This window comes from Boleophthalmus pectinirostris, unplaced genomic scaffold (assembly GCF_026225935.1).
Source record: "Boleophthalmus pectinirostris isolate CB_2022bp ecotype Guang Dong unplaced genomic scaffold, ASM2622593v1 HiC_scaffold_13, whole genome shotgun sequence".
NCBI lineage: Eukaryota > Metazoa > Chordata > Actinopteri > Gobiiformes > Gobiidae > Boleophthalmus > Boleophthalmus pectinirostris.
The window spans coordinates 20,972,126-20,988,057 of NW_026571036.1; the positions used below are offsets into that span (position 1 = coordinate 20,972,126).

General features: G+C 38.1%; 1 protein-coding gene across 1 annotated transcript in view; it reads right to left on the reverse strand.

The window, feature by feature from the left end:
• The window catches only part of flvcr1 (FLVCR heme transporter 1), a 19,204-nt gene continuing 3,272 nt past the window's right edge, over positions 1–15,932 (reverse strand). Inside the window, exons 3-11 of the mRNA XM_020918333.2 lie at positions 15,353–15,497; positions 14,818–14,958; positions 14,162–14,229; positions 13,338–13,441; positions 12,816–12,926; positions 6,947–7,052; positions 6,297–6,408; positions 6,143–6,210; positions 1–1,807 (exon numbers count right to left, since the gene is read on the reverse strand). Coding sequence (XP_020773992.2) covers positions 1,721–1,807; positions 6,143–6,210; positions 6,297–6,408; positions 6,947–7,052; positions 12,816–12,926; positions 13,338–13,441; positions 14,162–14,229; positions 14,818–14,958; positions 15,353–15,497 — 942 coding nt within the window. The 3' untranslated portion in view covers positions 1–1,720. The remainder of the gene's footprint in view (positions 1,808–6,142; positions 6,211–6,296; positions 6,409–6,946; positions 7,053–12,815; positions 12,927–13,337; positions 13,442–14,161; positions 14,230–14,817; positions 14,959–15,352; positions 15,498–15,932) is intronic.

The following is a 15,932-nucleotide window of genomic DNA, read 5'->3' on the forward strand; positions in this document are numbered from 1 at the left end:
TAACATTTTTACATAAATGTATTTGACATATCTTAAACTGTTAGTTGTACAGAGAAATCGTGCAATACCAACTTTTCATGAAATCTGAGGGACATAACAATTCTTCCACTGAAAATACATTTAACACTCAAATTATCCTAAAAACAGTGTTGTGATATTCATTTGATTGTGCTTTGTGTCTTCAGTTTTCTGGACACAAACAGCGGCAGTTTTTAAAAGTTGTGCGTGACTTTTGAGCTGTGCATCAAAATAAGATGTTGACATTCAGTCTGGTCTATAGTGGTTGTATTGTAATTACACAAACAATTGTAACACACTGCACAGTGACTAAAAACTATGAAGCTGTTTGTAGGAAGCAAATTGGTCCCTATAATTGAAATGTTTTTTTAGCGCCTTAGTTCATCATCCTTATTCATATTCACTTTAGTCAGCTGAAGTTGTCTTAAATGTGCTATATAAATAAACTTGAATTTAACTGAATACTGAAGGGTTTGTGCTATGAATTTTGACCCTTCAAGTTCACAAAGCAAAACTAGTATCTTGAGACTGTATATTGTAGAAGATACTGGAGATGCGTCTATTGTGCATGTTTCAAGTTGATGGGGCAGCATAAGGAGCACATGCAAACATCCAGTATTATACATATTACATTAACAATTTAATTCCCTTTCATTTTTTTATTTGATCTAGAGCCAAACTACCAATTCACTGTCAAACTTGATCTGTGTTGGATTCTCTTGACATCCATTCATTGATAAACTGTTGCATACAACCATGGACTGTATAAAGAAGTGGACTAAGGGAGTGTGACTTCACCCACAGCGTTCGGCTCCAGTCAAATGAAGCTCACAATGCTAGCAGTTACAGGAGCGAATTTGGAGTCAGATCCGTATTAGGAATAGGAATTTATGTACCGTAGAGGTGGTTAATACAAACACTTGAAGACCAAAATGACAAGGCTGAGAGTCCAAGGAGGCAAAAGTGCCCCCATGAACACTTTAGCTATGTCTATTTATATATATACAGTCTATGCAAACAACACAACATTAGTCCAAACTTGAGTCATGTCCCCAGTGTTGCATTGTTCACAGCTTGCTATAGTTGTATCTTCTATTTTTAACAGTTTATCAATGGTAAACCAATATTCAAATTCTGTGGCAACTCTCCATAGCAAAGTCATCAACAAGTCTCTCAAAGGTCCATTTATCCATGCACATACTTCTTCGCATATATGTCCAATGCATTCTTCAAAGCTACAAAAAATATTTTCTGATGTTTAAAATTAGAAATTCTACAGTACACTTAAAAATATACTAAATAATAACAGTATTTACAGTATTATACATAGAAAGATATTCAAGTAACTCAGGAAACATTGGCTCTGTCCAATCAGTTAACCAGAACTTTGACCTCATTCACTCAGTTACTCATTCTAACTTTCAACTCCAGCAATCAAGCATAACCGTTGACTTTTATTTCTACTAATATTAAATAGTCCAAATAAATAGTTAAATCTCCATCCATCTCAGTCTTGCATTCTTTAGGTTAAAGCTTGCATTCCAGTGTAGTTTTCCACAGATTTTGTTGCTATCAATTGCAACTGAGCTACAAAGATCATATTTTGCGAGGTACTTTGCTCTCTGGATCTGATTTTGTACAACTCTTCTCTGGATTGAGTCTTGCTTCATCATCCTCTTGGTGACTGTATTGCTGTTTTACTTTATATGGAAGTTTCTCTGGAAAAACCAAATGATGCAGGAATCTTCAAATCACTGGACTTCTCTTCTGCTGGACACTCCACTGGAAGCTACAAGAAAAAGAAAAAGAATGAAATTGAAAATGAACAATTGCTTTACAAAGCATTAAAGTTGCACTGTGTAACTTTTTAGGTGGAAATGCCATCGCCTGCTTGTCTTCAAGGAGATATTATTGCGGTGTCTGAAATGTTCTACTATAGGACATTAACCTCTATTTCCATGGAGACAACCAGGTGATGGCACCAGGCAGAGTGACTGGTCAGAGACGAGTCTGGTCACAGTAAGAAAGTATATTTTCTTACAATGAAAACACCTGTAATAAATGGAACATAGTCAAGTTGAATGCCTTGCTTTGGAATATTCCATGGAAATGTTACTTTACAAATGAGGATCTTCGTGTATCCAACATGACAATAAAGAAACATACCATTAGTCATACTATAGTGATTATTCTTCTTATGGCATTACTTTGAACCAAGTTATACAGACAAAAGTTCTGTAACAGTTCTTAGCCTAATAGATACATTTATTAAGTCTGTCCAAGTTACATAAGCACTGTCCCTATGACTCAGCCTGTGGGTTATAAAGAGAGCTATTGATTGAGTGCTTTGACTTTTGTGGAGGATGCTAGCGGACTCTTGAAGCTAATCAGAGCTAATCACTGGTTTCTGGGAGACAGTGACATTCATTCATGGCCTTGGCTTTTGGTTCAGTTCCAGCACAGAGCACAACAAGCTGTAAATGTCAAGACAGTTTATACCAGGGAGTGAATCTAAGGCTTTCGAGGAACACTCGGACATAAAACAAATTTACTCTTTTTCTCAAGCGTAATTTACAGGGGATGGAGTGATTACTTCAGAATATGGTGGCAGAGGCAATGCTTATTTGAATAATATAATTTAACACATCTTTGGAATAAAAATGTCACTTCAGTATAGTAAATAGTATATGTTTAGAATAATACAATTTAGAACAATTCAGTAATACCATTGGGAATATGGTTGTCAAAAGTATAGAAAATCAGATACTAATTAATACTAGGGCTGGGTTAATTAAGAAGTTGTCGATACGATACATACGCCATGGTACAATATCTCGATACAGTGCATTAAATACGATATATTTAAAATCGATTTGATATAGTTCAATAAAAAATAAAAGCTAAATTATAGCTGTTATATTAAAAGTCTTTGTTAAACCACTTCTTGTGCAAAGTTAATATAAAACACAAACATTTTAATCATCAAAACAGTGAAAATGTCAAATGTGTTGCATAAACGACTTCCCTTCCTCTGAACAAACACAACTGTAGCGCTGTAACTAAATCACTTAGTAAAATGTACCAATATATCTTGGCAATATATCGATACTGCAGCCCACGACATTGAGACTGTATCATCACATTAAACAATAAAATATATATTGATATTTAGATATTTTTGCACACGCCTAATCAATATTAAAATTAGTACTGAAACTAGATTTTAGCCATTTTGCATCATCTGCATAGTCTTAGCATGGACCTCCAGTTCATTATTGACATTTCTCTGCCGTTAGCTCTGATGTTATCCAACTATTACAGAATTTGTCCTTCTTTAACATTATCAGTTTTCTTGGTCATGTCGTCTCTCAAAAGCGGGACGCTATGCTCTTATCATTTTAAGGCCAGCTTGTCTCCATGTGTTTTTCTTAGTTTATGTTTAAACCTCCTTGTGTGACAGCATAGACAGTCTTCAACGGCCAATAATAACGCGCAGTGTTGAGTATTTAGATTCACCAGGTCTGCCATACATACATACATATAAGCATCATAGATATCCAGTACATATATTCAATATAAATATTTATACACATATGCATTACACGCATATACACACATGCAGAAAAATATTTTCGTTTATGGTCGTACTAACTAATAATAGTGTTAACATAGGCACAAAGTTTATCGTTTATGATCGTATAAAATAAACAGAAATGAGAATGTAGTGTGACTACATCTGGCCCCACGCTGGCACCAAAATATGTAGGAGAAATCTACATGGGCTCACAGTGTGATACTGTGATGTAGGGGGGTAAAAATGTTACAGATTGGAATTTAGAAATTCTAAGTGACTCATGTGACCTTTGTGAGTGTTTGGCTCTGACTAGAATTAAATTTGGAGCACCACTCAACAAATGTTGAGAAATATTACCAATCCAATTTAATCAATTACCTATGTTAATTAATTAATTAATAATTAATTAAACAATTGATCGGAAGGTTTGTAAATTTTTGACCATATCAGTGACCTGCATATTTTGAATGACATCACTGGAAATAACGTCACTACTCACCAAAGCAAACTGTGATTTATGGATATTTATTGACCAAGTTAAACAGAGAGCATTTAAATATCAAATATGCAAATGAGTGTAGGTCGCTCTAAACTGATGTCTAGAGATGTGAGATTAGGCACAACTTTAAGAGTTATCTAAAGTTCTGTGCTGAGTCTAGATTGATAAAACAACAAGCCATTCTGTGATAGTGCGCATACAACCCGGGTAGCGTGGAGCTGCCCAGTCACGATGTGGTCCTGTTGGGTCCAATGTGTTGAGTGTTTGAGTTTCTCAGGAGGTCGGTTCTGAAGAATCAAACGCAAAGAAACGGACGAAGGCCACGTGATCTGATCAATGTTCCAGGCTCAGTCGGCGTCAGGCTGAGGGACGCTCTCCTCTGTTCCAGAGGATTGGAGGACACGTTTCTGTGTCTGTGAGGTCTAACAGCGCAGGTCACAGATTAGGGCTAATCTAAAAAAAGACTATGTGTGCAAAAATGCAAATGTTTAAATTTGGAAAAATATGAAAGCTTCGCTTTCAAATCAGATCAGCTACAGGTATTCGAATAAAAAACACGTCAAGCGACGGGCACAGCTTGAGCAGAAAGAGAACTCGGGCGTTGTCCCTCTTGTTCGGCTCTACTACATCTTGACCATTCTGAGGTGAACTGCTTCAGAGATCTGAACGAACTGGTCAGAACTGGGCAAGCTGCAAAACTGGCAAACTGGGGTGAGGTCTGTTTTCCTTGTCTTAAGTCTTAAAATAAGCGGGAAAAGCTGACCAATGGTGGATCTGCATGTGGAATGTGAGTTAGTTGAATGGGGGGTTTTATGACATAGCTCTCCTATTAAACACTGTGTAACAGTTTTACACAAAGAAAGTATTCACATGATATTTACAAAATCAGTATTAAAACACACTGGCAATAGTTCATTGAATGAATTGAATTTCATTCATTTCTTTCTCTGGAGAAAGTCTATTGGCTTGAGATTAAGAGATTGTTCCATCAAAAATCCCATAGTGTCTTTAATTTGTCGATTATAGTCAGTGAACAAACTTCCGTCAACTGAATTATCAATAGGTGAAGCTTTGTAGAAAAGTTAGTTTAGTAAAAACTGATCTTTAATCCTTTAAGGGGTCTTTGTGGGTTAGTAAATCTTGCTTGGGTGACAGGTCCAAGATAGGGAGGTTCAAGCAAGTGGGAGAAGGGTAGAGTGTCACAAAGTTAACCCCTGTCAGAGGCTGTTGTCCAAACTTTGTGTAAGTCTATTCCCTAAGATATCATGGCAACAGCCATGATTTTACATCTTCCATAGGTCAGAGGTCAGTACTCTTACAAAAATGAAAACTGTAAGAATTTGTATTTGTTTTTGTTTATGGTCGGACAAACTAATAATAGTAATGAAGAAGGCACAAAAATGTATCGTTTATACAGAATAAAATTACAGTTGGTATTGGTAAATTAGAGCTTAGAGCTTCTGTGTTATTACACAGTGTTCATTCTAAATTCCACTATAATGCACTCATCTTATGACAGACAAACACTTTCGCGGAAGACGTCTGTAGTCACAGTTGCCCTGGGCCAGACTAACTGAAGAGTTATAGTTAGCTATATGAAAAGCTAGCTAGATGAAAAGTATGAAGTAGTCAAATACAGTGTGAATGAAAAGCAAGAAGCGCAAAATGTGACTACACAGCTCTCTTATTGACATATTGCAAAAAAAAAAAAAAAAGAGGGTTATAGGTGAGTTTGTAGTAAAGGCGGCTCCTCTGGCAACTGCAGCAGGACGTACACGCGCAGCACTGGCTCTGGTTTGTCAATGGGAAAGACGATCAAACTTGACTGGGCGCGTTTAGCTACTTGTATCAGGTCTATAGTGACACTAACAGCAGAACAGTCTTGTACCTTCTGTACAGGCTGACTATGGCAAACGCGAGGATTTCAAAAGTAAATTTTAAAGCACTAATTAACAGTATTTCTGGACCTGGAATCCCTGCTTTATAAAAGCTACAACAATAATGCATACATTTTTATTAACCGTAACTTAATCATTATGTGAAGTACTCACCGGTTCATGATCTTTATTTTCCACCCCCATGTTTACATTGTGTCGCTTCAATTCAGATTTGATTAAAGCTAAAACACAACGGACAAAGATAATACCTTAAAATTGAACAAACACAATAAATGAATATGATGTTTGTAGCTTTTTAAAGTTGTACCGGTGAGAATGATGCCGAGGAAGATCCAGATGCAGAGGAAGAGGTTTCCTTCCAATGGCCCATAGTTGGTGGTGAGTGTACCCTGGATCAGAGTGAAGATGATCCCAAAAATCTGTCAACATAAACAAAAGTATGCATCAGAATGACATGTAATATAAGATGACTAATGACCCCAGTGTAGTCATCTATTGCTACTGCTTTTCTCTTCCAAATAATCAACAAATTAATTACTTCTTTTTGTCAAATTATAAGAATGTCTTAACATTTTTTGCAGAGAGGAATGGAGAGAAAAGTTTAAAGGTGCACTGCGTAACTTTTCTTGTGGAGGGTATGCCACACACGCTAGTCTCCATGAAGATGTACTTAACTGCCTGGAATGTTTCACAGTAGCATTAAACATATCTGTCTCCATGGAGGCAAGCAGGCCAAAGTACAGACCAGTTTGGTGGAGCCCGCTCAAGATATTTCTGTACTATAAAATCTCCTCTTATCAAACAAAGGCTGAATAGACTTTTAATGCCATACTGTGGTTGAACATACCAAGCAAAACAATAACATCTCCTTAAAGAAAAAAAAAAGTGGCGTACACTCCATCAGAAAAGTTACACAATGCACCTTTAATGCATTATTCAGCAGACTGTATCACTCACCTGTGCAAAAGCATTGAGCAACCCAGAAGAGGTGCCCTCCGACTCTGGGTATGTGATCTCCACTCCAAACTCAAAACCCAGAGGCAGGTATCCGGTCATGAAGAATCTAAAGGTGAAATTAGAAAGCAGATTAAATTAGCAAACACATAAGAGCTAAGAATGTATGTGTTATACAGTACAGGAACATTCAAACCTGACATACATTAACCCAGGTCAGATCTCTGCTCAAAACCCACTTGTTCTGACATTCACTTCGCGTCCCCTTTGCTTTGCTTTTAATGTAGGTTTCTCTTTTAACATCATGTATTTTATTGTATTCTGTAATTACTTCTTGTACCTTTTATTGTATTTTGTAATATTGTACAGTGACCAGGAGAGTCTTGAAAGGCACCTCAAATAAAATGAAATCTTATTATTATTATTGTTCACATATATAATTGTGAATTTGTACACTGCTGTAGATTAATTCTGATGCTCATTGATCTAAAGTAAAATCAGACAGCTACTATATTTTGGTACAAACACACTTTGTCTCGACTATTGTTTAAATCAATAACAAAACACAGCACTGGCTTCCACTTTCATCTTCTGTATTGACTCCTTTTCTTCTTTTGATCAGTGCTGACTTAAAGAGGCCGCAGTTGAGTGACAGTCTATTTTATTTATTTATTTATTTATCTATTTATTTCACTGACTCCTATAACCACATGCAAAATTACTTACAGGGCCCATATTATGCTATTTTGTGATCTATGATATAATGTTGTTTTTAGGGCCTTGCAACAATATCAAAATATCGATATATTGTATAGTTTAATTTGATGATACAGTATCAATATCATGGGCTGCTGCATCAATATATCACCAACAGTATTTTTTGGTACATTTTACTAAATTATTTTGTTACAGTGCTACAGTTTTGTTGCTTGTTTAGAGGAAGGAAACTCGTTTATGCAACACATTTGACATTTTCACTGTTTTGATGATTAAAATGTTTGTGTTTCATATGAACTTTGCACAAGAAGTGGTTTAACAAAGACTTTTAGTATCACAGCCAACAATTAGCCATTATTTTTTCCGAACCGTATCGAAACAATTTGAAATATATTGCATCGAACCAAAAGTGCACTGTATCGAGATATGCACCATATCATGGCCTATGTATTAAGGTATGTATCGTATCGGCAACTTCTTAATGATACCCAGACCTAGTTGTTTCTTCATCACAAACATACCTGGAGTTGAGTTATTTATTTCTTTCACACATGTTTAACACACACACGCTGCATATTTAGGCTGAGTTCTTCTCTCAAACAGAAAACACTCTGCTTTGCCTTGTGATGTCATGTGGTAATACAGGAAGTGCTCCACTGTCTTTTTAAACACCATACACCTTCACTAGAATCATTTTCAGCCCTGGAATGGCCTAACTATACTGAACCTTAAGGTAGCTGTTAACTTGATAACTACAGTCCCTGACAAAAGTCTTGTTGCTTATCCATTTTGTAGAAACAAAAGCTTATAACCTGACTTTAAATTAATTGATTGGTTTTAGAAATGTCTCATATGAAAGCTAAAACCCTCCCAAATTATGCTCAATAAACTAAAATAAATTTGAAATGATTGAAAATTATTGATCATTTAATGAACACAGAAAGGTCAGATTTTGGCAAGACAAAAGTTTTGTCGCCTACAGAAAATTGAACAAATAATTTACTTCAAATACAAAAATATGTTGCATGACGTCAGTGAATTAAGTAGTGGTGCTGTGAGATCCTTATTTAATATCTTGTATGACTTCCATGAGCTTGAAGGACTGCATCCATGCGGTTCGACAATGATCATCATCAGGAATAGCAAAGAAAGCGTCTTACATGCCTCGCAGAGTTCATCAAGATTCTTTGGTTTTGCCTTCCATGCTTCCTCTTTCATTCTACCCCAGACATGCTCAATGATGTTCATGTCTGGTGACTGGGCTGGCCAGTCCTGGAGCACCTTGATCTTCTTCGCCTTGAGACACTTTGATGTAGAGATAGAAGTATGCGATGGAGCACCATCCTGCTGCAAAATTTGACCCCTTTTATGGTTGGGAATGTAATAGGTAGCTAATACTTCTTGATATTTTAGGTTATTGATATTGCCTTCCACCCTGTAAATGTCTCGCACAGCCCCATACTGGATGGAACCACAGACCATGATTTTTCCGCCACCAAACTTAACTGTTTTCTGGGTGAATCTTGGATCAATGCGGGCTCCAGTAGGTCTCCTGCAATATTTGCGGCGGCTGTGATGTAATTCAACCAAGGATTCATCTGAGAAATCCACCTTCTGCCACTTTTCCAGTGTCCATCCTTTTAGCAGGCTGTGGGCCTTGGCAAATGCCACATGTTTTTTTAATTGCCTTTTGTTTAGTGCTGGTTTCTGTGCACTGATTTGACCATGGAGGCCATTTCGAGACAGAATTCTACAAACAGTTGTGGTTGACACAGGGACTTGAGGTGACCAGGCCTGGTGGAGTCTGCTGCAGTGGAAAAGGGGCTGGCCTTGGATTTTCGAATCAACAAACGGTCCTCCCGAGCAGTTGTCTTGCGGGGGTCTGCCGGACCTGGGCTTGTCAAAAACATCTCCAGTCATTTCATATCTTTTTCTTATTCTTTGTACTTGACGCTGAGACACATTGAAGGTGTCAGCACCTCAGCAGTGGATCTGGTCTTCAGCCTCTTGATAATTAACGCTTTGGTCTCAGGGTGGATCTTAGGCATGTTGTCAGAGGTCAAGTTGCAGTTGATGTGAAGGTCTGGTGTGCTGGGGTTCTTTTTATACACACCCACTAATTGATTGATCAGTAACTGATCACAGGTGAGGCTGTAATCTAGGATTGGGTGCATCATATGACAAGGCGACAAGACTTTTGTCTTGCCAAAATCTGACCTTTCTGTGTTCATTAAATGATCAATCTTTCTTCAGTGAAGCAAATTTATTTTAGTATATTGAGCATAATTTGGGAGGGTTTTAGCTTTCATATGAGACATTTTTGAAACCAATCGATTAATTTAAAGTCAGGTTATAAGATTTTGTTTCTACAAAATGGATAAGCGACAAGACTTTTGTCAGGGACTGTATGACATCAAAAGGTAGAACAGAGCATTTTGAGTTGTGGAGATGATGATAGACTAAGGGTGTTTTCACACCGACAGTATTTGGTGCGCACCAAACGGTCCATTCGAACCAAAAGTGGTTAGTTCGGTTCGTTTGCGTTGGTGTGAAAGCGTCAATCGGACTCGGACCCGAACCAAATCAAGCGGACCGAGACCGCAAAACAGAGGTGGTCTCGGTTCGCTTGAATCCGCACCAAATGACCAACTTTGGTGCGATTCCTCTGGTGTGAACGCGAACCCGGGTCCAAACCATAGACAGTATGGACAAACGGACTATTCCAAATGCACCATGGGAGGGACACGCGTCTCCTCTGCCTGAAATGACGCGCTGTACGACTCCAGCGCAGTAACAGATTGTTGTCCAGACACAGACGCGATTCATTTTCGAATTATTTTACCAACAATGGCCAATACAGAGAATGTAACACACGAAGATCAGAGCAAGTATCAGTGTGCGAACGTGTGGCTCCAGAGTGAGTCAAAATTGGGGGTGCGTACCCCTGTTCGGGACCTACACGCACAGAGACGACCCGGTGTCCCCCGTGATCACACAGCAACCAACATTTGTTATTTTAGGCTTTAATTAACCAAATAATTTCATGGCAATAGGCAATCGCCCATTCAATTGATACAACTTCAAAAAGTCCCTGTTTTTAGCCTAGTGTGAGAAATACAGTCGGACTAGATCCAAACCAGAGTCCCGAACCAGCGGGGGCAGCTCCAGTTCAGGCCGGGCTCAGAGGAGCTGGAGCGGGGAGCCTCGACCTGAGGAAGCCCTTTCCCCGGGAAGAACCAAATGCGTGGAGGACGGACGCTCAGAACAACATATAACAAACCAAACTGGACTCACGCTTCTGTCCGGATGCTGCACCACCTCGGAACCAGCCGCGGTTCTTGAGCGCGGAGGACAGGAGCAGCCCACCTGGACCTGTAGTCCACAGCGCATTCTTGCTTTTCCCGCACGGAAACAGCGCGCAGACGACTGAAAGTACCCGCTCGGACTCAGTCCATCAAGCACTGGTCTTGCTCGCCACCGTTTGGAACCAGCACATGGAGGACAGAGCCTCCGGACCATCTGACCAACAAACTTGTAACAGAAGACCAAGGACCAGACCCCAGCCCCGTCCTGAGGAGCTTTTGGCTGCTGCTGTTACCCGAACTCTGGGCTGATGCGGTGAGTTTGTACAAAGTTCTACATGTTGCTGTTTTATGAGTTCATGGTGATAATTTGAGATGAGGACGGCCCGTGGTATTAACAGGAACATCGGTGTTGATAACTGGAATATCGCTGTTTTACCGGGGAAACAGAGACACGTCAATCGAACCAGTTTTGGTTCGTTTGCTGGTGTGAACGCGGACCACACTGGAGTGTATTTGCTACATAATAACAATTTTATTGCCTGGTGCGGACCAAATAATCGAACTAGCGGTGTGAAAATGACCTAAGAATAAAGGATTACATAAGTGTGAATGAAACAAACCCTAACTCCAGATATGTTTTTGATTAAGTAACAACATGGCTTAAAGCTCACTAGTGTCAATTTTGCGTAATATAGAACCTTTAAGAACAAATTTGACATTATCCTAAAAATGATCGTAAAAATACAATTTCCAACAAAACATTAGTCTATAGTCCACATTAGTATTCCATTGAAGAAGATACAACCCCTTTTTTAAATTCAGCTCTGCCTCTGCACAGGAAGACATATTAAAGAAATGCATTTAATCAGGTGCCCTGCCTTTGTCCTGTCTGTTTCTCCTCTCTCCACTGTCCAGTGGTTTATGAGTCTGACGTCATGTGACCTCCTCCTCTCTCACGACACACACTCAAGGACAAACCCATTATTGATCAATGTAATGGCCACTGCTACTGACAAAACACAGCTGTTTCTTCACTTTCGACCCTTTCCTTTCATAGGACTGTCAATAAATTCCTTGATTCTCTCCAAATACAACAGGTTTAATGCTACATGTGAGAAATTATAGTATGTACTAATCCAAAGAATAGCCCAGCTGAGACCCATGCACAAGCTATTTTTTGTATCTTGTGTAGCAGAAATAAATATGCAGAGCCATCAGGGAAAACGTATGTACATAATTACACTAAAGGCCCACTGGAGACATTTTCTCATGACAATTTAGCTTTAGTTTGCAATAGATGTAACAGTAGAATACATACATAGTACAGTGTGTGGTAGCTGTAGCCCTGACAGTGTTAATGATTTTTGTGAGTTTTTTTATGTAAGAGTTGGTAGTTTTAGATAAGTTGCACCTAACTATGAACTAAGTATGATCTACAAGAGGCATGGCCATTTCGCAATATATATTTATTATGCTGTCCTTCCCTCTTGTATGAGTAGAGTGGAATTTTAGTTAGTGTCAACAGAATCCCAATAAACACGCAGAAGAGTTTAAAGGATCAGTCTTCTTTTCTTTGGTTTACTGTGTCTTGTTGTGAAAAGCCAATGACACATATTTAAGGATTACCGCAGATGGAGTAGGATTCTTGACAGACTGCTCACAGCTGCTGCCATGTGCTTTCTGGCTGCTTGAACTAATTAGCGTGACCACTAGAGGTAGGACTTACTATAGGTTTAATACAAGAACAGAACATTTAGCATTATTATTATTATTACTTCTTCCTAATGATTCTACTACATTTAATTCATCAAGAAAAATACTAAATTGTGGTATTGCTGAGATTCACATACCCAAGGACTCCTGCTGTGAAGAAAACCAGGTAGATGTTGTTCAGATCCAAAGTGAAAGTAAAAACCAGCATCCCGACGAAGGAGAGGAAGTACACGATCAGAGTGGTCATCCTGAAGGGAGACAGGCTAGTATCAGTAATTTCAAATCACACATTAGGTCTGTGCATTGCTGTGAGTCTTAAATACAATACAAATCATTATATACTAAAACAATGGTTGATATATTGCAATTTATAATTAATTATTATAATTAATTACTTCCAATAATATAGTCAACTAGACCTTCATGAGAGCAAAACTGTATGAAATATAATTTATAAAAAAAAAATAAAATATGAGAGCAGCGAATGTAACTAATGAATTTTTGTGAAAAATATGATTTAAAAATCAGTTCAGGTCCATTCTGAATCAATTCGAGAACTGTGCAATGAAGTATGATGATATATCATTGAATACATTTTTCTTACATCCCTAGTCTCTATAAAACCTATAATATAGATACTGTATTTGAGCGTGCCATACTTGTATGTCTTGGTGTGATCCAGCCACAGTCCACAGAGAATAGACCCCACCATCCCGGCAACAACTAGAGTCAAACCAATACGACCAGCGTTCAACTCCTGGCCCTAAAGAAGAAATGCAAATGATACAATACAAATGCACCATGCTTTATTAAAGAGGTGGTATTATCCATAGACTGTATAAAGAAGTGAGCTAAGGGAGAGGTGATGTCTCTATGGACATGCAGCCAGTGGGGCAGAGAACAGAGCTGTGGTGAGAGAAGGCATGCGTGAACTAAACTAATGAAGTCAGAACAATAAACTCAGAAAACAGTCTCCACTTATCACGTTTAATGTTGTTTCAGGGCCTGTCTGTGTTTGCTTTGTATTACTGTAGTGAGAGCTAATGTGAGAAATGCTTTGGCCAAACAGGTCTTTACTTAAAAGTGCATTGTGTAAAGTTTCTGGTGGAGGGTCTGTCAAATGCTTTTCTCCATGAAGATTTTATTGCTTTGTCTAGAATGTTTCACACTATTGTGTGAAATGTTTCACTCTATTAAACTTTTCTATCTTCATGGAAACCAAATCAGGCCAAGTTAGAGGTCAGATCAGTGGAAAGGTGCTCAGAATGCCTGTTTTTCTAAGTATTTTTGAGCTTTAAACCACCAGTTATTTAATAAATGTCAGGCAAAGCTGTTTAATATCATACTGTGGAAAATTCCGGGTAGAGCAATGACATACCCATCGAAACAAGCAGGTGACAGACCCCTAACCAAAACATTACTTAGTGCACCTTTAATTTTTGCTTTTATTACCTAAAATGTAACTCTTATGAGAGCTTCATACCTTGTAGCAGTTCAAAATCATCTGGTTCAGAAGAGTGGAAACAGAGTAGAAACAACCTGTCATTATACCTGAAAGTGAAGTAAAAAGCATAATATAAGTTTACAATCAAAACAATAATATTGATTGAAATTTATATATTAATAATTATAATGATGATAGCCACTGTAGGATACTATATATGTTACTATAGCCTCACTATTTGAGAAGTTGTTTTGGTTTACTTCAGTCAGGTAAGCCTTTACTGCTGATGCTGAGCTAGTTAGCACGAAAATTCATTATACACAAGCACATTATGTCTGTGGTAATTTCACTATTTGACAGTGACATGTGGCAGTAAACTCTTTAGATTATTTCTTTCAGAACAAAACAAAACCTCTTTAGGCTCCTTCAGACTGCAGATTAGTATGTCAGAGAGCAGCAAATACAAAACACAACATAGTGCTTCAAAGCTCCTGTGACTATTTACAGAGGAAATCAACATTTATATAACAGCTACCTTTTACCTTTTGTTATTATAACACAGATTGGAAAGTAGCATAATATGGGCCCTTTAATGTGTTTGTTGGAAATGGCTGTCCACTCTGTCCACTTGTTAACAGTGCACCTTGATATATGTCACAGGAATAAAAGAAAGATATAACATAACATAATTGTACCATAGCTGATGAGCAGGAGCAGGAAGGCCTTGTTTCTGAACAGGTTGTAGATGGACTTTCTGTAGGAGTAGTCTTCAGGGAGAGAATCAGACAAAACGGCCTGTGCCTGGCTTGGAGGCATCGGAGGGCGATCCTTTATCACTACAACACAGAAAGATGAAACAAAATAGATGTTATTTACTACTGTGTAAATATGTATTCTGTGCAGTGTTAGGTACAAAACCATGTTCAAATATAAAGTTGTGATTAGTTTACAGTGTACTTAACATTACAATGGCGGACTTGGGGTCATGGCTACACCTAAAATGTATAGAATATGAAACGTGTGACAGTCAATAGCCTGGACACTTTTCCAAGCATTACCTTTGGATTTTTGGATTGGACAGTATGATCTGTAGTGCACTAGTTTTAAATTGTACCTAAATTAGAAACTTTTATCATAATATATTTTGCATAAGGTTATGTAAAACCCTTGAAGTAAGATCTGACTCTGCCCCCTTGTGCAGAGTAGGTAAATATATAAATGTGAGTGTACCTATGAGTGCGAGCACAAACAGCCCCGTGGAGACAGCAGCGGTGCCATAGAACATGATTTGGATGTTTTGTGCAGTGCGTGCCTGGTCATCTGGAGTGTTTGGGACCAGGACTGGAGGCAACAGGAAACCTATGGCTGTACCCAACTGAAAAGAGACAAAAAGACAACATAATTCATTTAGTATTAAAAAAAAAAAATCATCAGGATAATCAGACAGGTATACAATTATAACCCTCAACTGAAATGCATGTTCTGAGTGAGTACTCAGAACACAATGTTCATTACTGCCTGGTATATTCCACCCGCTAACAGATCTCTCTCCAAAAAGACATATTGGCTTGTAACCCATCTTCCTTGATTTAGGGTTTTTAGACCACTTATGTGTTTGGTACCAACCTCATTTGGTACAATGTCATTCACAATATAACAACCAGTAATACCAATTATACATAAAGGTTGAGACATCAAAATAATTTGGTTTATATAATTGTAGAAACTGAAGAAAAATAATAATAGTGACTGAATTAAGTGATTTCAGTTCAATTTATACTCCAAAACATTATCTGGCCATTTATGTTGC